Source organism: Oratosquilla oratoria, chromosome 6 (genome assembly GCF_046742065.1).
Source record: "Oratosquilla oratoria isolate Oo_2021 chromosome 6, ASM4674206v1, whole genome shotgun sequence".
Lineage (NCBI taxonomy): Eukaryota > Metazoa > Arthropoda > Malacostraca > Stomatopoda > Squillidae > Oratosquilla > Oratosquilla oratoria.
In genome coordinates, this window is record NC_134782.1 from 37,444,089 (window position 1) to 37,467,097 (window position 23,009).

Here is a 23,009-nt window from a genome sequence, read left to right on the forward strand (position 1 = left end):
GTGAACAGAGATAATAGTCCTGTTAAAAGGATTTATGTATTTTCATTAATTATAAGGATAAATATACAAAGTAAAGCAAAATAACAATTTTAAACAACCCATACCATAAGTATACAACATAACAATCAATTACAAGAATGAAATATTAAATATACATCTCATAAATTTATTATTAGTAAGGTAAGTTGAGAGTGGAGGATAGATGGAGAAGGAGGAAAGGGACAAAAGGTAGGGAGGTTCTTAGAGTGAACTCCTTGAATGAAAAGGAAAAGGAGAAGGAGTACGAAAAGAAGCTGAAGGAGGAGTGGGAGGGAGTAAAGGATAGAGCAGAGATGGGTGTGGAGGAGGAATGGGGATGGTTCAAGGAGGGAGTCTTAAAGTGTGCAAGGATGGTGTGTGGAACAAGAAGGACAGGGAGAAATAGAAGAAAGGGTAGTGAATGGTGGGATGAGGAAACAAAGAAGGTTGTAGAAGAGAAGAAGCGAGCATTCACAGATTGGTTACAAAAGAGGACAGGGGAGTCATATGAGAGGTACAAAGAAAAGAAAAGAGAAGTAAAGCAAAAGGTAAAGGAGGCAAAGAGGAGAGCAGATGTGAAATGGGGTAGGAGTATGACAGAAAATTTTGAAAGTAATAAAAAGATGTTTTGGAAAGAAATTAAGAGAGGAAGAGGAGGCGAATCAAGTAGGGAAGAAAAGGTAAAAGGTACAGATGGAGAGTTGATAATGGAAGAGATGGCAGTGAGGGGAAGATGGGCAGAATATTTTAGGGAGTTGCTAAATGTGAAGGAGGATAGGGAAGGAAAGATAGCTGCAGTGGGAAATACGAAGAAAATGAGAGTGATGAGTGAGGAGAACGGAGGAGAAATAAGGAAGGATGAGGTGAAGGCAGTTGTAAAGATGATGAAAGCAGGTAAGGCACCTGGTCTGGATGGATGTCATGCAGAATGTCTGAAAAAGGGAGGTTCAGTGATGGTGGACTGGGTGGTGAGATTATTTAATGTTTGCTGGAGAGAGGGTAAAGTACCGGAGGACTGGAGTAGTGCCTGTATAGTTCCTCTTTACAAGGGAAAAGGGGACAAGTGTGAATGTAGTAATTTCAGAGGGATTAGCCTGTTGAGTGTAGTAGGGAAGGCTTATGGGAGAATCTTAATTGAGAGGATTAGGAGAGGAACAGAAGGAGTAATTGGTGAGGAACAGTGTGGATTTAGGACGGGTAGAGGTTGTGTAGATCAGATCTTTGTGGTAAGACAGATATGTGAGAAAGCTATAGGAAAGGGGAAGGATATTTTTTGGGCTTTTATGGATCTGGAAAAGGCTTATGATAGGGTAGACAGAAAGGCACTGTGGGAGGTTATGCAGATTTATGGGATAGGAGGAAAGCTTTTGGGAGCTGTCAAGAGTTTTTATGTGAGTAGTAGAGCATGTGTTAGGATTGGAAATGGAGAGAGTGAGTGGTTTGAAGTAAAGGTGGGACTTCGTCAAGGATGCGTTATGTCGCCCTGGCTGTTCAACTTATACATGGATGGGGTGGTGCGAGAGGTGAATGCTAGGGTAGTGAGTCAGGGATTGGAGATGGTTAAAGAAAATGGAGAAAAGTGGGAGGTGAGCCAGCTGTTGTTTGCGGACGACACTGCGCTTGTGGCAGGGTCAGAGGAGGGATTGAGGAAGCTGGTGGCAGAGTTTGGGAGAGTATGTGATAGAAGAAAGCTAAAGATAAATGTGGGTAAAAGTAAGGTGATGAGATGTACAAGGGGTGAAAGTGGCAGTAGACTGGAAGTGAACATTAAGGGAGAGCGACTGGAGGAAGTGGATAGTTTTAGATACTTGGGTGCAAGTGTAGCAGGAAAAGGTGGAGTGAAGGTGGAGGTAGAAGTTAGATTGAGAGAAGCGAGTAAATGCCTTGGTGGTTTAAAGAGTGTAATGAGAAATAGACATTTGGGAATGGATGCGAAGAGGAGACTGTATGAAGGAGTGATTGTGCCAACAGCACTGTATGGGGCAGAAACGTGGAACATAAGAGAAGAAGAGAGAAGGAGTTTGAATGTGTTTGAGATGAGGTGTCTGAGAAGTATGGTGGGGGTTACTAGGCTAGATAGAGTGAGAAATGAGGAGGTGAGGAGGAGAACAGGGGTGAAAAAGGATTTGGGAGAGAGGGTTGATGAAAGAATATTAGGATGGTTTGGACACATGGAAAGAATGAGTGACGAAAGACTAGTAAAAGAGGTATGGAAGGCAGATGTGGAGGGAGTGAACATGAGGGGACGTCCTAGGATGAGGTGGATGGATGGGGTGAAGGGGGCTTTGGGGAAGAGGGGAATGTCTGTTGAGGAAGGAAGGGAGAGGACGGAAGACAGAGGTGAGTGGAGAATGGTTGTATATGGATGATGTTGTGACGACATGAGGAGGAATAGGGGTGGGGTAGTATGTGTGAGTAAATTTTGACGCAGCCCGAAGGGATTTCTCCCCGTCCTCTCCTTATATGCAAAGGGGGACGGAGAGGGGGGGTCGCCGATTAAATGAAGCGGCCTTGCTGTGGATGTACTGTGTCTTGCGACACTGTTTCTGACCCAGGGCGGTGGGCAGGGTTCAGGGATGACCCGTCATCCAGGAGGTGCTCAGATGAGAGGAAGGGTGGGAGGGGTGTGGAGTGTATTTAGGGATGAAATGGGTGGGAGTGTTTTTATGCCTTTCCTTTTGTGGCTACCTCCCTTGGAAGGGGGAAAAAGCCTTGGTATATGTATGTATGTATGTATTTGATATATGATCCATTTTGTCTGATGACCTCAAATATGTGGTTGGTAGTTGAATCAGTCAGTTTTGTGATAGTGGCGGGTGGTACTGTTCTAGCAGCTTCTTTTATTGCTTCCCACAGTGAATCCTTAGACGTATATTGCTTGCCATTTAAGTAGATCTTCTTTTTTATGATACTCCACAAGTTTTCAATCGGATTTAAATCCGGAGAACAGGCTGGCCACTTCATCAAAGTGTCTCCATTAAATCCCATGGAGGAGAGCATTTCCGTTGTTCTCTTGGCAGCATGTGCTGGTGCATTATCATCAATAAAAATGACTTTTGTGAGAGGATATTTTCAATAAAGTCACAGTATGTTGTTGCAGTAATTTTCACACCTTCTGGCACTTTAAATGGGCCAATCATAGTGTCTCCCATGATACCTGCCCAAAACATTACTCCTCCACCCCCTTGTTGACGCCGCAAACGCATGTGAGCTGGGTTATCATTAAATATCCAACCTTTGCTCCATCCATCAGGCCCGTCTAACGTGGCTCGGCACTCATCTGTAAATAATATATTCTTAACATCGGTTTTCATGTGTTTCCTCACCCATTCTAGCCTACCTTTTTTATGTTTCGGTGCCAATGGAGGCCTACATGTAGGTTTATTATATTTAGCAAGTTGAGACAATATCTTATTTCAGGTTGTTCTGGAGACATCTTGAATTCCAGCATCTGCAAACAAGGTTTTACTTGTAGTTCCAGGGTTTTTCCTTACGCATCGCTTAAGATGAGAGATGTCACGCGATGTAACAGACTTGAACTTCCCTTTATCACTGCGCACTTTCCTAAATTTGAGATTTTGTAAAAATCTACGAATTGTCTTTATATGTCGACCTAGTTTCTTGGCTACTTCACCAGCTGACTTTCCTTGTGCTATTTCCTTTATAATTTTGTTTCTCTCACACTCTGTAAGATCTTTCCCACGCCCCATTCTTTAATATTCAATAGGAGGACTATTATCTCTGTTCACCTGAAAAACAAAAAAATTGGATTATTAAAATACTAACAAAGATATTGACTTCAAATTTTAATGAAAGGCTACTGATAGTGTAATCTAATGCCATGTAAATTTTCATCTAAATCGACGTAGTAGTTATTGAGATATGGTAAAAATTCATCATGGACTATTATCTCCGGTCGTAGTGTATATCAAGGCTTTTTCCCCCTTACAAGGGAGGTAGCCAAAAAGGAAAAGGCATAAAATCATTCCCATCCATTCCATCCCTAAATACACTCCACACCCCTCCACCCTCCTTCTTCCCTCTTATCTTAGCACCTCCAGGAGGTACCCATACAACACTTGTCCAAAAATCCATTCATTTCCCCTCCCATTGTATCTCCTCATGGATGAAGGGTCATCCCAGTCTCTTGCCACACTGCTCAGGTCAGAAGCAATACAGGAAGACCCAACATCTCCTCTAGACTGAACTGCCAAAGCTTGTGTTTACCTCCTCATCTTCTTTAAATAACCCCCCCCCCCCACACACACACACCTCATCCACTTGAGAAATATATAGAGCAGACTAGAATTCCTTTGGGCCATGTCATTTCCTTGTTGATTTACAACCACTCTCCATTGATCTATGCACCCTCTTCTTTTCCTAAATCCAAACTGCTTTTCCCCCAGTTGCTCCCTTTGCTCCCTTCCAGGAAACACCCTCCCATATATATGACCAACTACACTTAGCAGACTGGTCCCTCTAAAACTACTACATTAATCTATGTGTATGTATGTATATATCTGTCAATCTGTTGCCCCAGGTCTCTCTTGCAGGAGACCCACAGCTCCCAGGGAACCAGCAGCAATCAGTTGGCTCACAACTCATTTAAGGAGGAGATATTGTGTTGGTGTTTAGGAAAAGGACAATGTAGGATGAGGTGTTCTGTGTGTTGGTAGCATCTGGGTCAATTTGATAGTGTGGACAGGTCTCTTCTATGTTCCTATTGTTTTAAAACTGGATGGTGACCTGAATGTAGTCATTCTCGAGTGATTCTTGCTTGTTGTGGGAGTTTGGTGGTCACTTTTAGTACTTGTTTCGTGATCTAAGTATGGATATGTTGCATGGTGCAGGTGGTAGGCTGCCGTAGATGTTTAGGGAGTATGCTTTTTTCACCTGATTGTGGTTGTGTTATGTAATTTGATGGGCGGGTGGTATTGAGGGCTCAGGCATGCACTTGGAATAGAGAACTGAGTCATTGGATTAATGGATTTATTTAAGTTGGTGTGTGCCCATATAGACAGAGGGATATAATTTGAAGTGTTGATGGTTCCAGTATATTCAAAAGTACTAATACTGTAGATTTTTAAAGTTGAGAATGCAGGAGGGTCATATGAAACATGCAGAATTATAAAATGAATAGGTAGACTAGTAAGTTTTGATTTGTGGAAACATATGCAGATATGTAGGTTGCAAAAATTGCCAGCAGATTTGTCATTTTTGTAGCTGATATTGGCTGTCCACAATTATTTCACAGACCGTCGTGGTGTGGTGACACCTGAGTACTTGGCAGGTCTGCAACCACGAATGAACGAGAATCAGGTCAGCTCACGCAGTTATGGGGCAGTAAGAACGGCTCAGCCCAGTGTAAGTCCTTACGTGGTGTCAGTAGTTGAACAGGACCCAATGTTTCCATGCTGGGCACTGAGGGACTCTTTGAGTTTGCTCTTTTTTTGCTTCCATGAGGACCTACTGCTGGGCCATTGTGGTCCTGTCAACCATCGTAGGACCAAAGGCACTAGCTGCATCTTGAGCTTTTTTCTTTTTTTGTTTTCATTTCTATACTGCACTAAGTTATTAATTCAATTGAGTCATGCATGGAATTGAGTTCTGATTAAATAAATCAATTCTTTTGTGTATATTTGTGTTCCAGAATGGAAATGTGGTTCAGAGGGGTCCCTTGCCAGTAGGCTCTGAAGGTGGGAGTGAATCAGTCAGTGGTGGCACTGGTGGAGGTGTTGGCATGGCAGTCAATGGAGGAGTGGTTAACTCTCTGAAGAAGAAGTCAACTTCATCTCAGTCCATCAATGGTGGGTACCCAGGGTTAGGGCGAGGTGATTCACCATCAGGTGTGGTGACTACTGCTGTGACTGTGGCCACCCTGAGACACGGTCTTCTTGTACACACACTGCCCAGGAAGTTTCATCTCTAGGTTCAACATCCTGCACCTCTGTGATTGTGGTTATATGCAGAAGTAATGGGTGGTGCAGGTGATTTAGGTTATGGAGGAATTTCCAGAAATTTGTATTAGTAAGAGCCTTTGTAAGATATTGAAACGAGAGATACAACTTGGAGGCAGCTTGTACATTGGAAGGGTACTAATGTAAAATTGGTGATGGGATACATGTGAAGCATTTTCTGTGTGTGGTTTAGCTTGGATATTTTAGCCTTGAAAATTTGGGTTTGATACATTCAATATCTTTGCTTGGTCATAACTTTTAGATGATGATGAAATATTTAGGCAGTTAGAGCTTTGGTGGTGTGATTGGCTTGTTAAAGTGGCTTTTGGAGTATTGCTGTGCAGAAGTATTGGTATGGTTTTGCCCATATCTAGCAGACTAGAGAGGGTGATACAAAGTGAAAGATCTAGCATTTATTTGCTCATGTGTGGGTATGAATAAACTTAAGATATTTCATTGCATCTCGCCTTCCCCAGTTACCCATGCTGCTGTCGACATGAATCATGGGGAACTTGTTTAACAAATTTATTTCATATGAAGTTTTAGTTGAACATTATTGATAGTACACTTGTATCCTATTCACTGGTTGGTAAATATAAAGATAGAGGAGGGCACACATTGAGAAAATATGCTAGATGTCACTAGATTTTTAAATTAAAGATGAAATTCAAGACTTGGTAGAGATGTTTCTCTTCAGATATTCATAATTTACATATAGTTGGAAACTGATTTTTAGTAGTAGCCTTGTTATGTGATGTGGTTGATATTGTGATTGGCAATATCAATCAATTTGTTGTCCTTGCTCTCTCTTGTAAGAGAATTGTGACCCCAAGGAAAACAGCCCCAAATGTCACTCAGTGAAGAGATTCTGTGATGCTTTCTGGAAAGAATATTTGTAGTACAAGGTGCTCTGCATCTTCTGTTTCACCTGGGACAATTTGAGTTTATTGCCAGGCCGATTTTGTGCGGGTACTGTTTTAATTCAGGGTGGTGACCAGAACATAGTTGTGCCTGTACATTTCTTGTTTGCTTCATATGTGATTTCTCTGCTAGGTTGATTTCTAGGGGAGTTTGGGGAAGTATAGAACTTGCAGTTTATTGTTGAGTGCTTGTTTTGTGAATGTGTATGTGTTTTTGTATTAACATGGCATATTATGAGGTACTGGGGGTAGGTTATTGCAGGTACTGCTGAGGTTTTTTTATGTTGTGTTTAGTGGGTTTTGTGTCATGTGATGTGAGGTTTTGTACAAGTATTTATTGGCAAAAACTAGCACTTCAGACCTTGGGGACAGTATTGTGCTAGAGAGATGGAGTCATGGAGGTGGTAAATGAAAGATTTAAGTAGAGCAGCAAAAACAAGGGATATAAGTTAAGTGATCAGCATTCTATTTTTGATAGGAGAATCTTTTCCAATGATAAAAGAATGCTATATGACTTTGGTCCATAAGGATGTCACTAAAGTCCCCAAAATATTCATGGCATAAGACTAATGCAGTCCATACCCTATACAGGATATCACAAAGGGGGTGGGAAAATTTGAGAACTCTTGCTTAGAATTGTGTACCTATCATTCTAAAGTGCTGATCTATGTGAAGGATTTTGGTTTCTGTATGTACAGTTCTGTTGGTGTAGTCTTGATACAGCCAGTTGCTATATTTGATTTACTATTTTTTTTTATAGTTTCTTGCTGTCATTGTTTTTTTTATTGGTGGATATCATGCTGTGAATACATAGTTATATACAGCTCTTATGAGTTGTTGTATACAGTGATAAATTTTTTCTGCTGTCCAAATCCTGTGCCTGCTGCTGTTCTTCTAAAATTTAAATTTCTGTATGTCTTCATTGAAGGATCTTTATGGGGTGAAGGTTGTCTGTGCATCAGATGTGAGGCCAGGCATTTTTGGGGTTTTGTCTAGTGAGAGAGATTGACTTCTGATGGGAAACAAACATTCTGTTTTGTCCATCATAGTTCCTCCCTTTAGTCAAACACTCCACATCCAACCAGTTTTCATTACTTTTGATGCCTTTTGTACCTCATCTTTTCATATATCCTTTTCTTTTTCCACTCCACCATACACTTTCCTTTCTCATCATTTACCAGCAGAGCCATGCCTACACTCCCGTGCCCCCCACATCATTCTCAACTCTCACCACACTCCCAAACTCAAAATCACCCCCCCCTTTCAACTTAGTTTTACTTAATACCAACACATCTTTCTTCCCTCTCACAAACAAACTGCCAATATCTTTTCTTTCACTCTCATTTGCACCACAACCACACACATTTAATGGCACAATTTTTAGGGTTCTTGGACCTCTCCCAGACCCTCTTATATCTTGACCTCTCATCTCATAGGATGGACATACAGAAAGCAGAATCCTTAGTTGGAGGATTTCTACTTGATGAAATGTGAGGCAACACTTAAATTGAATTAGTAAAATGTATTTTGTAGGAAGCTGCACATTTCCAATAATCTCAACTTGTTTACTATAGCTGATTGCTGTAATGTTACTACTAAACAAACTCAAAATCAACACCATTCCTCTGGACTCTTTTCAAGGAGGTTAAATGGGAAACTTAAATTATGGATAGTTTTCTCTTAAGTTGTGTGGAGCTCAACTTAGTAACTCACTTAAACTTTAGTGGGATCTTTAGATGACATTTAGTGTTAGTTTTCCAGTAGAGCATTTTGATATTTTGTAATTGCTAATGAGTCTCCATGATATCTTTCAACATGATTCTTCATAAACTAGCAATTACATGCTTTCAATCCGTCCTGAAGAAAAAGCAATATGTTTTGTGTTGTTGCAGTGCATCACATTAGAGCTACATGGAGGCATGCCTATGGGAATAGTTTGGGCTCTATTTCTCTAGTGTATTGACATTGTGAATACCTTTGTGGTATGGAATATAGTGAAGTGTGGTATGAGGTTATTACATTGTATAGCTGTATTTCAAGGACCCTGGAAATATGGAAATTAAATACTTGCATGTTGCAATTTCTCAGTTTACATGTTCTTAATATAATTATGTTCTCCACAGTTCACATTAGAACTGCTAGTGGTTAAGGCTTTGATTTGCTACTTTTATCAAAGCATTAGTAATTGTCAGTCATGACTATTATCATTTTAATTTTCTTATGATTGCAGGATCAAACAAGTTTTCTGAGTTAAGGGGGGAAAAGCTGGGATGGATATGAACATAGTAGGATTTGCCAAAGAGTAAGCAGAAATGTGTAGAAATTATTATGACTAGGTAGTTGATGTTTTTTCAGTGGGCTTTCCATATCTGAAGCACACATTACCGTACAACTAGACCCACACACTATCAATGTTTACTACCTGCACTTGCTTATTTTATTTTGCACTGACTATGAAATATAATTTTATTTCTTTGATATATAGATATATATATGGGATGATCACTGGCCAAGCAGGTTAAAGTGTTGCTACTTAAGGTGAAGGTTGAGGTGTTGGCAGTTCAAGCCCTGCCACTGGCGAGTTGAACTAAGGGCATGGTTCATTAAATTCCATGCCACAAAGTCCTCTGTAAGGGGCACTGTCTTAGCTTCCTGATAGGGGAGAGTTTGTGACTTTAAAACAAATCAATATATATATATATATATATATATATATATATATATATATATATATATATATATATATATATATAATATATATAAATATATATATATATATATATATATATATATAGATATACACACACAACACACATATCAACTGAAGAAGTAATTATAAGATTGTCTTTCAGGGAAAGGGAATTATATGAACATTACAAAATCAGATTTTTTTTTTGCCCCACTTTATGTAAATTGAAATAGGGAGGTAGTATGGATGACCTTGCAACCTTGGAAATATTTATCTCATCTAAAAAAGTCTACTGATACCTTGCTCCCATATCTGAACTGCCATTATTCCATGATTCACATGTATTGTGTACCATTTTTATTTCTTCAGAATTGAAAATTTAACACTGAAGTGACAGAGTGGAGACTGAGAGGGGTGGGGTGGCATTGGGAAAGAGGGGAATGGCTGTTGAGGAAGGAAGAGAGAAGACAGAAGATAGGGATGAGTGGAGAATGGTTGTGTATGGATGATGTGATGCATGGAAGGGAGTGAGGGAGTGGGTGGGAGATTGGGAATGAAAGAATATGTGTGAAGGATTTTTTTTTTTTTTTTTTTTTTTTTTTTTTTGTCTGTATCGCTTTTGACCTAGGGCACTGGGCTAGATGTAGGGATGACCTGTCATCCAGGAAGAGCAAAGATAGCAGGGGGGGAGGGGGTTGAATGAGAGTGGAGTATGTGGGGATGGTATGGGTGGGAGTGGATTTTATGCCTTTGTTTTTGGCTACTTCCCTTGTAAAGGGGAAAAAGCAGTTGGTATATGTATGCATGAATTATTATTATTATTATTATTATTATAATAATAATAATATAGATGATGCTGTGATGCATGGAAGGGAATGGGTGGATTATAGGGTGGGGGTTAGGAATTATGTGTGAGTGATATTTTGATGCAGCCATAAGGGATTTCTCCCCATCTCTTTTTCTGCATGAGGGTACAAAGTGGGGGGATTGGCGATTAAATAAAGCAGCCTTGCTGTGGATGTGCTATGTCTTGTTGCATTGCTTCTGACTCAGGGCAGTGGGCGAGATGCAGGGATGACCTGTCATCCAGGAGGAACCAAGATAAGAGGGAGGGAGGGGTGTTGAGTGGGAGTGAAGTATGGGGGGTTGAAATGGGTGGGAGTGGATTTATGCCTTTGACCTTCGCTATCTCCCTTATAAGGGATAAAGGTCCTTGGTATATGTATGTGTTATTATTATTATTATTATTGTTATTATTATCATTAGATATAGAAAGATTAGTAAAAGAAGTGTGGAAGGCAAAGGTGGATTGAATGAACATGATGGGTGACTGGTGATAAAATGAATGGATGGGGTGAAATGGATGTTGAGCAAGAGGGGGATGTCTGTTGAGGAAGGAAGGCAGAAGGCAGAAGATAGGGGCAAGTGGAGAATGGCTGTGTATGGATAATACTGTGATGTATGGAAGGGAGTGGGTGGGAGATATGGGGGATAGGGAGTGGTTATGTATGGATAATATTTTGACGCAACCCAAAGGGATATCTACTTGTCTTCAGTGTTTCTGCATAAGGGGATGGAGAGGGGGGGTCACTGATTAAATTAAATGGCCTTACTGTGGATGCGCTGTCTTGCTGCATTGTCCCTGACTCAGGGTGATGGATGAGATGCAGAAATGACCTGTCATCCAGGTGGAGCCAATATGACAGGGAGGGAAGGGTGGTGAATGGAAATGGATTGGGTGGGGATGAAATGAGTGGGGATAGGAGTCTTTGGTATGTGTATGTTTATTGTTGCTAATATGATTATTATCATTATTATTATTATTGTTATTATATTAGTAGTTGGGAGATAGGGTTGCTGAAATAGTATTGGGATGGTTTGGATTCATGGAAAGAGTGAGAGAAGAAAGATTAGTAAAAGAAGTGTGGAAGGCAGATGTGGATGGAGTAAACATGAGGAGGCAACAGAGGATGAGATGGAAGGATGGGGTAAAAGGGGCATTGAGCAAGAGGTGGATGTCTGTTGAGGAAGGGAGAGAGAAGGTAGAAGATAGGGGTGAATGGAGAATGGTTGTGTATGGATGATACTGTGATGCATGGAAAGGAGTAGGTGGGGGATGGGGGTGTTAGGGTGTAGTTACATGTGAATGATATTTTGATGCAGTCTGAAGGGATTTATCCCTGTCTTCGTTGTGGCCTTGCTGTGGATGTGCTGTTGTCTTGTTGCATTGCTTCTGACCCAGGGCAGTGGGCAAGATACAGGGATGACCTGTCATCCAGGAAGAGCCAAGATAAGAGGGAGGATGGGAAGGAGGGATGGTGAATGGGAGTGAAATGAGTGGGTGTGGAATTATGCCTTCTGACTTTGGTTACCTCCCTTGTAAGGGGGGAAAAAACCCTTGTTATGTATGTAATATTATTATTCTTACCGTTTCAATAATATATGTACCCTTACTACCCATTTTTATTATATGCAGATTTATTCAGTTAAGGCTTGATTATTTATTTTCATACCTTATCCACTCAATAGTTTAGATATTCTAGAACACCCCTATAGACTAGTCACAACATTATATTTTGAAATTAATTTGTACTCATTGAGAAATGCTGAGCTACTTTTTTACTTTGACATAGACAGGCCTCAGGTTTGGGGTCAGTAAGAACACCATTCACATACTTCCTGCATATCATTTGGGGTGTATTAGAAGGAATAGAGTATTGTGAAGACTAGCAATCTCACCAAAGAAATTATTTACCAAGAAACAGGCATAAGGGATGGATCAAAGGGGTAATCAGTTCATTGTCCCAGGTCTTTCTTGCAGAAGACCTGTGACCTCTAGGAGGTAATACTTTAGTTACCTGATTAGCCAACAAAAGGTTCTTGATCCTGAGACTCAGCTGTATGAATGTGTGTGAATGTAGTAGTTACTGATTCTGCTTTCAAGTCATTCAGTGAAGAGATTTTGTGTTGCTGTGTGGGAAAAAGTACAGGGTAGTGTGGTAAAACACATTTTGTTTCTTATGGTTGGTGTTTGCATTGGGAACAGTTCATGTCTGTTGCTAGGCCAATTCTGTTTTATAATTTCAATGCAGAATGGTGACCTGGACATTGGCATGTCAGTGCAAACTTACTTGCTTTAGGAATGAGTTCTCTGTTGGGTTGATTTGTGGGGGAGTTTGGTAAGTAGAGAATTTAGCAGTCTTTTGTGGAGTGCTCATTTTGTGATTGAGTATTTATGTTTTTATATAATGTATTATGTGGTACTTGGGGATAGGTTATTGTAGGTGTTGAGTAGAATACAGCTAGAATTGTATTAAGTTGAGTCTGGTAGGCTGTGTTTAAATATGGCCCAACTCTGGAAATGGGGTATTTATTTAAAAGTTTTGCAAAGCTAGGGGTTTAGTCAGTTTCTCTTAATTTATCTGTGTGATGTACCCAGGCACTAGAAATTTATTAGTATCCAGTAACCATCAAGTTACTCAAGGACTGTATGCACACTGGTTTTGTGTGTTTGGGTAAGTGAATGCACTTGAAAGAGGTCATGCAATTCAACAATATTTGGCTGTGAATAGTTTCACTTAGAGTCAAAATAATAATGTTTATAAGTTATACTCATTTATTTTGTAAAAAAGCTGTTATCTCATTATGAAAGTTATTATTTAGTATACAATTACTTATACCATAATCACCAAAGATTTAATGTATAGTACAAAAAAAGCATACAGAGATCATGTAGGCCACTTCAAGTGCCTCATTAACAGTCTGAATGATTACATTAAGGTAGATTTATACCGTTGTTATTTTCATGAACCAGCATTTCTTGGTAATGAATATTTCATTGCTTTGATGTGAATGTAATCATATGATTTCTGTATGTGTCATTTTGCTAGAATCATATTTACTATTTGTGAAGTATATGTAGGTCTTTTTTGTGTATTAATCTTGGTTATTGTCACAATGTTATTTGCATTCTGTAAAAGATGGTGAAAAATTCTAGTGTTTATAGTATTTTAAGATATGGTTTCTTTAGTAATTAAAGAATTGTCATTAAGATGTATTGCATAGAGAATTTAGCACATGGATGTTAATTTCATATAATACAGGTTTGTGTTTCCATGAAACTATTCTTTTATGTGTTTTATTATGTAAGTCAATGAGCTTACATCATTGATTAGAAGTTGATGTCTAGTTTTCTTTATTGTCAAAAGTAGTTTACATTATTGTAGGTTAGGTGTGATTCATCATGAATGTAACTGAATGACTGGAGTGCAAATGTGAGTTATGTCCAAAGGTGCTGTAGATCAGTCTTAAGGGTCATAGATCTGCACCCTGATGAATTTATGTTCAGAAGCTTTCAAGTCATGCAATTAGATTCTTGTGGGTAATGAATTTCAGTGTGAATTTGTAAAACTTGATTGGTGTATTTTGCTGACATGTTGGCGACTGGTTGTTGTGTACTAGGATTCCCTTAAATTGGACCAAAGGATTAGGACATGTCATAGATACTTACTCCAGATAATTTACAAATATAATTCAGGGATAGAGTGAAGATTAGATATGTCAGTTTATGATTTCTGGAATTAGGGTACTTTGGTGGTGACCCAGAATTCATGTTTGACTGTAAGAGCAATTTTGTCAAGCTTGAAATAGTTTTGAGTTTGTTAATTGCAAGGAAAGGATTGGTATTTGTAGACCCACTATATGTTTCATTGGTTTTATTTTTAATTTTCACTTGACTTCAGTCTATGATGTGTAGGTGTTATTTCTGATGGAAACTTAAGCTTAAGAAATTTCATATTAAGTTTTAATCAAGTTAGCTTTTCATCTTATTTTGTGGTAGGGTTTCAACGGAGGTATTGGAGAGTTTTGCAAGTTGACATTTTATATTGTTGGATAACGCCTGAGGGTACATTGGAAAGTCATAGAATTCAGTATTTCATGGACTTGTTTGTATTACATATAAGATCTTTTTAAAACTGTCAAATTTTTGTATGGTAAACAAATAAAGTAGCTTTTGTAGATGGTATTTCTTTGTACTTCCATTGAATATCTCCAATTTGCTGGTACACACTCTTTCAAATGATAGACATTGCAAACATTGTCAAAACTTGGCTGATGGAGTGTTCTTCCTTTGATTCCCAGTTCTTTTGTTTTGTTGGAGTGTCTTTTTTTTTTTTTTTTTTTTTAAGTCATGGTTGTAGTTCCCTGGTCCAGTCTGGTTATGCTTTGTAGTCATTGATGGCATAATTAGTTGCATCTTCAAGTTTAGCTCTTTGTCTTAATTATTGAGTCATAATGTGAAATCTGTCTAAACATCATGCACAGGATCCTTGTGGAGTTCATAAATATTCAGAGTAAATTCAAACAATCAAGCTAGGCCATTGCAAGCTTTGAACTTGGGTCCCACTGAGTGTGAGACCCGAGCATTACTACTCACGATGGCTGGGCCTGATTGTCTGAATTACATTGCTGGTACAACCAATTTCTTCTTTAATTCAGAGTAAAGTTATAGTATCAACAGTTTACACTTGTAATTATTAGTATGAGAAATGTCCTGTGTTTGATGAGAAAGTATTTCTAGTCAATGGTGTGAAAATGTGGTGTGTATAGCTAGTACAGTATTCTTATTTTTAACTTGCGAATTATTATTTTGTGATCAATCATTTGCATGAACCTTTTAGACTTTGGACTGTTTGATAGGCTGATTGTATTGTATGATGATATGTTGGAGTTTGTTGTAGTTTTGTGTTGTATCGATGTCTTAGGATGTTTATAGACATTCATATTTGGCAGTAAAGATGTATCTGTACTGTTTAACTAGCACATTTGTAGATATTTTTGTAACTTGACATTATTTTCCTAATTGTAGTTGGAATATTTTGAAAGTGATATGTTGCATTGGAACAACAGTGATATTGAGTAAATATTATTAATTAAATTGGTTTGTTTTGAAAATTTCTAAATTTTTTGATATTTAGAATTAAGATACAGAGGTTGTTGCCTTGTTTCAATGGTTTGAAATGCATAGCTTCACAGTGGCTGGCATTCTTGGGCCTTTCAATAGATTCTTGGAAGAAATTTTGGACTGTTGTCATATGTTGTATTAATGTGAGACAGTATGTAACTCATTAGTTTGTAATAGTAAGAGGAGAGGGCAACTGGTTGTGAGCTCTCCATGTGTGAAAAGGTGGAGGAAGCACAGTTGTAATTGATAGAGATTTTGGCACCCCTACCATACTTCTCAGGCATTTCATCTCAAACATGTTCACACTCCTCCTCTCTTCCTCATGTATGTTCCATGTTTCTGTTCCATTCAGTGCTGTCGGCACAATCACCCCTTCATACAACCTCCTCTTAGCATCTATTCCCAAATGTCTATTTCTCATTACACTTTTTAATCCCCCAAGGCATTTACTTGCCTCTCTCAATCATTCCACCTCCACACCTTTTCTCGCCACATTTGCACCCAAGTATCTAAACCTATCCACTTCCTCTAGTCTCTCCCCCTTAATACTCACTTCCAGTCTGATGCTACTTTCTCCCCTTATACATCTCATCACCTTACTTTTACCTACATTTATCTTCAACTTCCTTCTTTCACACACATTCCCAAAACTCTTTTACTAACTTCTTCAACCCCTCCTCTGATCCTGCCACAAGTGCAGTGTTGTCAGCAAACAACAACTGGCTTTTCTCCCACTTCTCTCCATTTTCTTTAACCATCTCCAATTCCCAACACATTATCCTTGCACTTACCTCTAACACCACCCCATCCATGTATAAATTGAACAGCCAAGGCGACATAACACATCCCTGACAAAGTCCCATCTTTACCTCAGACCACTCATTCTCTCCATTTCTGATTCTAACTCAGGCTCTACTACTCTCATAAAAACTCTTGACTGCTCTTAACAGCTCTCCTCCTATCCCATATATCTGCAATACCTCCCAAAGTGCCTTCCTGTCTATCCTGTCATAAGCCTTTTCCAAATCTATTAATGCTCAAAAAACATCCTTACCTTTTCCTATAGTTTTCTCACATATCTGTCTTACCACAAATATCTGATCTACACAACCCCTACCTGTCCTAAATCCACACCGTTCCTCACCAATTACTCCCTCTGTTCCTCTCCTAATCCTCTCAATCAAGACCCTCCCATAAGTCCTCCTAACTACACTCAATAAACTGATTTCTTTGAAACTACTACACTCACACTTGTCCCCTTTTCCTTTGTAAAATGGAACTATACAAGCATTCCTCCAGTCCTCCAGCATTCTATCCACTCTTAAACAAACATTAAATAACCTCAACAGCCAGTTCACAATCATTGTACCTCATTTTTTTTAGACATTCAGCATGACACTCATCCAACCCAGGTGCCTTACCTGCTCTCATTATCTGAACCTGTTCAGTGTGATGACGCCTATGTAGGCATCATGTAGGCATGAGTGGGTATATGAGGATGCTGGCATCGGTGTCTCGAATATATATATTTTTTTGTAGTTATACATGAGTTACCCCCAGATTCTGTGAACTGGCTTGATCATGTTTTCTGTATGTATAATTACTTGGGTGCAAATGCAAATGTGGCAGGAAAAGGTGGAGTGGAGGTGGAGGTAGAATGTAGAGTGAGAGAAGCGAGTAAATGCCTTGGTGGATTAAAAAGTGTAATGAGGAATAGACATTTGGGAATGGATGCTAAGAGGAGACTGTATGAAGGAGTGATTGTGCCAACAGCACTGTATGGAGCAGAAACATGGAACATAAGAGAGGAAGAGAGAAGGAGTTTGAATGTGTTTGAGATGAGGTGTCTGAGAAGTATGATGGGGGTTACTAGGCTAGATAGAGTGAGAAATGAGGAGGTAAGGAGGAGAACAGGGATGGAAAGGGAGTTGGGAGATAGGGTAGATGAAAGAGTATTAGGATGGTTTGGACACATGGAAAGAATGAGTGAAGAAAGACTAGTAAAAGAGGTATGGAAGGCAGATGAGGAGGGAGTGAACATGAGGGGACGTCCTAGGATGAGATGGATGGATGGGGTGAAGGGGGCTTTGGGGAAGAGGGGAATGTCTGTTGAGGAAGGACGGGAGAGGACAGAAGACAGGGGTGAATGGGGAATGGTTGTATATGGATGATGTGATACATGAGGTGGATTGGGGCTGAGGTAGTACGTGTGAGCAAAATTTGACGCAGCCTGAAGGGATTTCTCCCCGTCTTCTCCTTTTATGCATGGGGGGACGGAGAGGGGGGATTGCTGATTTAATGAAGCAGCCTTGCTGTGGATGTGCTGTGCCTTGCGACACTGCCTCTGACCCAGGGCAGTGGACAAGGTGCAGGGATGACCCGTCATCCAGGAGGTGCTGAGATAAGAGGGAGGGTGGAAGGGAGTGGAGTGTATTTAGGGATAGAATGGTTGGGAATGATTTTATGCCTTTTTCTTTTTCTACCCACCTTGAAAGGGGGAAAAGGCCTTGGTATATGTATGTATGTATGTATAATTATTCAGATTAAAAAAGAACGAGTGATACCGCAGTGACGCTATATTTTATAATCCGAGTAGTGTGATGCAAATTACATATGGCAGCCAATGCTGCGTGTAAGAATTTGAGCCATACTGAAGTGGTTAACAACTGCTTTCACCTCATCTTTCCTTATTTCTCCTCCATTTTCCTCACTCATCACTGTCATTTTCTTGGTGCTTCCCACTGCAACTACCTTTCCCTCCCTATTCTCCCTCACATTTAGCAACTCCCTAAAATACTCTGCCCATCTTGCTCTTACTGCCTCTCTTCCATTATCATCTCTCCATCTGCACTTTTTACCTTTTCTTCTTTACTTGATTGACCTCCTCTTCCTCTCTTAATTTCTTTCCAAATCATCTTTTTATTACTTTCAATTTTTTCTGTCATACACATCTGCTCTTCTCTTTGCCTCCTTTATCTTATGTTTTACTTTTCTTTGCACCTCTCATATGATTCTCTCGTCCTATTTTGTAACCAATCTGTGAATGCTTGCTTCTTCTCTTCTACAACCTTCTTTGCTTCATCATCTTACCACTCACTACCCTTCCTTCTATTTCTTCCTGTTGTCCTTGTTCCACACACCAACTTTGCACACCTTGTGATTTCCTCCTTGAACCATCCCCATTCCTCCTCCACTCCTAGTTCTACTCTATCCTTCACTCCCTCCCACTCCATTCTCAGCTTCTTCTTGTACTCCTCCTTTTCTTTCATATTGAAGCAATTTACTGTAAAGGAATCAGGAAAGAGAAATTTAGATGTGTTTGAGAAGTATGGAGGAGATCACAAGGATGGATAGAATGAGAAATGATGGGGTAGTACAGGGTGGAAAAATAGTTGGGAGATGGAGTTGATAAAAATATACTGGGATGGTTTAGGCATATGGATTGAGTAAGTGAAGAAGGAATAGTGAAAAGTGTGTGGAAGGCAGAGGTGGATGGAGTGAATATGAGGGGAAGACCAATAATAAGGAGTGAAGGGAGCTTTGGGCAGAAGGAGAACATATGTTAAGCAGGGAAGGGAGAAGGCAGGGTATAGGCGTGAGTGGTTGTGATTGTATAAATTGGTGTAGCCCAAAGGGATTTTTCATTATCTCAGTTCACTTGTTAGGGGACAAGGTGGGTTGACAAATTAACACTTGCAACATGTTTACACCCTTTGTGGATTGTATTCTGGCTGATGTCATATGATACTATTAGCTGAAGGGTATCACTAGTGAGAGGTTGTCTATCTTAGGATTGGCAGTGTGATACTTATTTTGTTTTAGTTGGTGCTGAAAGTGTTATCCAGCAGAAAGGGTATCACTGTTGAAGAGTGGGAAAGCAGAAAAAATCATAGGTGAAGAAAATTGCATCTACAGATTAAATTATGAAACAGATATGTAAATTACCATCTTCTTCTTCTTCTTCTTCTTCTTCTTCTTCTTCTTCTTCTTCTTCTTCTTCTTCTTCTTCTTCTTCTTCTTCTTCTTCTTCTTCTTCTTCTTCTTCTTCTTCTTCTTCTTCTTCTTCTTCTTCTTCTTCTTCTTCTTCTTCTTCTTCTTCTTCTTCTTCTTCTTCTTCTTCTTCTTCTTCTTCTTCTTCTTCTTCTTCTTCTTCTTCTTCTTCTTCTTCTTCTTCTTCTTCTTCTTCTTCTTCTTCTTCTTCTTCTTCTTCTTCTTCTTCTTCTTCTTCTTCTTCTTCTTCTTTCTAAAATGATAGCTTCAAAGTTCACATGAAGTCACAAAGTTAACATGAAGTCAGAGCAGGTTTTGGAAAGAGAATGTTTTTGTTTAACAAGATTTATTGTTTGGCCTTGTAATATCTTTTCATTTGAAGTAATTATGGATGAAAGCTAATGTGAAAAGGTGAAACTGGTGGTAGTCAGGAGTTGTATAGTAGAAGTATTGTTATAATTTTTTCTTTAGATAATTTTGCATGTTTGGTATTCTTCATATCAGTAAGTTGTATGGATTTTAACTGAGGTGGTACTAGATATCGTTGACAATTACCCTTACAGTTGGTATAGTTTTTTTTTCACTGTAGTTTTTTGTGGGTGTAGGCTAATTCAGAACTAGGTATGATAGTTGGAGAAAAAGAAACAGGACCCCAGAAGTTTAGCTTAGCTTTATATTACAATTAGGTAAATACTTGTTTATTACAGCACTACAAATTTCTTCCCTGAGTGAGTTATGGGTTAATCCCATGGCTGCAACCTTTCCTTTAGGCTACAGGTCCCATGCAAGAGAGATCTGAGGCTATAGATAGATTAATGACCAAGCATTGCATTTGTTTTCTGCTTTTGATACTGTATTTTCTCTCTCTCTCTCTCTCTCTCTCTCTCTCTCTCTCTCTCTCTCTCTCTCTCTCTCTCTCTCTCTCTCTCTCTCTCTCTCTCTCTCTCTCTCTCTCTCTCTCTCTCTCTCTCTCTCTCTCTTTCTCTCTCTCTCTCTCTCTCTTTTTTTTTTTCAAAAAGTATCTGAAAATCACCCAGTGCCATATGTGCTCATGGTCAGACATTGAATAGGCTTGGGCCAGTGGCAAGTGGTGATTTTAGGGCTGCAACCATAAACAGAACTCCAAACACTTCCCATCTAGAAATGTTCCCCAGATTTTGTTAGAATAATTAGTAATTATATATTATAAAATGAAAATGTACAATATGATTGTAATTTGTATTGTACCAGTACTATGCATGTGCAGTGGTTCTGCCTGGCAACATAATTTGCTTCCCCACTCCTCCCCTGGTAAACATGGCAAGATAAAAATTTAGATTACCTAAGTTTGAATGTACAAGGGATTTCGGTAATTTATTTTGCCATGTTTAGCATAGGAGGGATGAAAGAACAAGTTATGTTGGTATACAGAACCATTGCATGCATACTACAATAATGATGCATCTATCACTAGCCATATGTTGAGGCTATGCACTATATCAGATAGTGGCCAGTGATCAACTGACGGGCTACATTTGTTTTGGCAGCCACTGCCAAAAATTCAAATTGCTTCAGTATGAAATATTATTTCAATTTTTGTATTTTATACAATACAAATTTAGTTACCATAAAAAAATAAAAGTCTAGCAAATTTAGGTACCATTTATGAAAGCTGTGTTGACCTTACACATTATAAATGGACTGGCAGTTCTTTATGATAATAGGTAAATCTTACATAAAAGAATGTATCAGCACTATGAATAATTTGTAGTATTTTTTTTCCTAACCAGGAAATTTAATTATAATCGTAATCATTCTGATGTTCAGAAATATGCTCTCTCTCTATGCTTAAATCTCTCTAGGACATTATTAACAAAAATTTGGGTGTGTCATATATAGGCCTTATTTGTCTGAAAATACAGTAATTAGGATTTGTGTCACCCTATAAATGTTCATTGCAAACTTTAGTAAATATATTTTGTACTCTGAGGTTGACAGGTAAGCATTCTCTTTTATTTGATCTGATCTAAAATGATATCACTTGACATAATGGAAAAAAAGAGAATTCTTGTTTTCAATATGAAAATATTACTCTAATAATATTTTATTCTAGTTCAGAGAAAAATTATATTTTATTGCTATTAATTGTTATTGTTTCTAGTTTTTTTCTCTTGATTCACTAAATGTTGAAAGTTGTGAGTACTGCCTGATTTTAGATATAACTTTCATCAGCAATGACGAAAAGTATGATAGAATTTTAGACAGATGCAGTGGTGATTGATTTATTATAAGTGTGATTGAGAGATGTGTAGATGACATACATTATGTGTTTATATCGAAAAGATTTGAAACAGTAAGGATTGGCTTACTTTTGTCTGAGAAGTTTTCAACACCAGCTTATATCATGAAGAGATGATTATAATTTTGTGGATTAGATTATAGAAATTTATGCAAAAATTTGTAGCTTAAGTTGAAATTTATCAAAAGATCAAGTTGAAGATGTTGATAATCTGAAGAAAGAAGAACGCTGCATTGTGAAGGTGTTGATGTAGTTTGCACTAGTTCACTCTTTGTAGGCTTGGTAAAGAGCACTTGCACATTCCAGGCTGTTCCTTCATCCTTCCCTTGTGACTGGGCATTCATTTTGGCTACAAGGGGGGGAGGAGGAGGAGTTGGTGAATGAGATGAATGTTGCTGCCTGCCAGTTCCCAAGTTGACGTAACTCTTTCTTGTTTCCTCTCACGCTGCTTTCTTGGTGTCTCCCCGTCGTCTGCGTTGTCTGTCCTCCCTTCCCACATCCCCTACCTCTTCATCTCCTTCAGGCCAAAGCATCATCTACAGCAACATCAACCATAAGAATAATTGTAACAACAACAACAACTATAGTAACAACAACAATAACAACAACAACAACAACAACAGTTTTTCCCGTGGTAACCCTTGCACCAAAGGCAAATATGTTGGGAGCAAAAAGCTGCATAGCAGTCCCAGTAGCAGCAGTTTTGATGATCAGAGTGTTCCCATAATATTGCACAAACAAGGCTTTCCCAGTACTCAATCCATCCTGGACTGCCCTTAATCCTTACCCTCCCCTCAATGACTTCATCTAGCTTGTCTAGGATTACAAAGGTATGTCGTATCAAAGCCTTCATCAGAATGCAAGTCTGGCAATGTTGAATATGTGCAAAACTGTCACTTAGCATTCTGCAGTAATGTGTTCTGTTATGCTTGTGCTATTTGCAGGGAGGCATGCAACTAGATTTTTTGTCACCTTTTGGTTTTACACTATGATTGCATTTTGTTTCTAGGCAGTGCCTAAATTAATTGAGTATGAACATAACCTTTTGACATCTACATTGGTTTCCATCAGCTAAATAGAATTGCCTGAAGGAAGCCAGAATAAGCATTGATTCTAATTAAAGATGTCAAAGGGTTACTTGAGAGAGGTACCCTTTGACACACTGGTTTCCTTCAGCATAATAGAATCACAT

General features: G+C 38.9%; 1 protein-coding gene across 3 annotated transcripts in view; it reads left to right on the forward strand.

Moving 5' to 3' along the window:
- app (Palmitoyltransferase app) overlaps positions 1 to 23,009 on the forward strand; it is a 60,536-nt gene that overhangs the window by 32,725 nt on the left and 4,802 nt on the right. Inside the window, exons 7-8 of one of the 3 annotated variants that reach the window (XM_076186720.1) lie at positions 5,273 to 5,337; positions 5,669 to 5,825. The exons of 1 other annotated variant lie outside the window; for it this stretch is intronic. In XM_076186720.1, the coding sequence (XP_076042835.1) occupies positions 5,273 to 5,337; positions 5,669 to 5,825 (222 nt within the window). Of the gene's footprint in view, positions 1 to 5,272; positions 5,383 to 5,668; positions 5,826 to 23,009 lie in introns of all 3 variants that reach the window. One more of the 3 variants, XM_076186719.1, reaches the window with a different exon arrangement.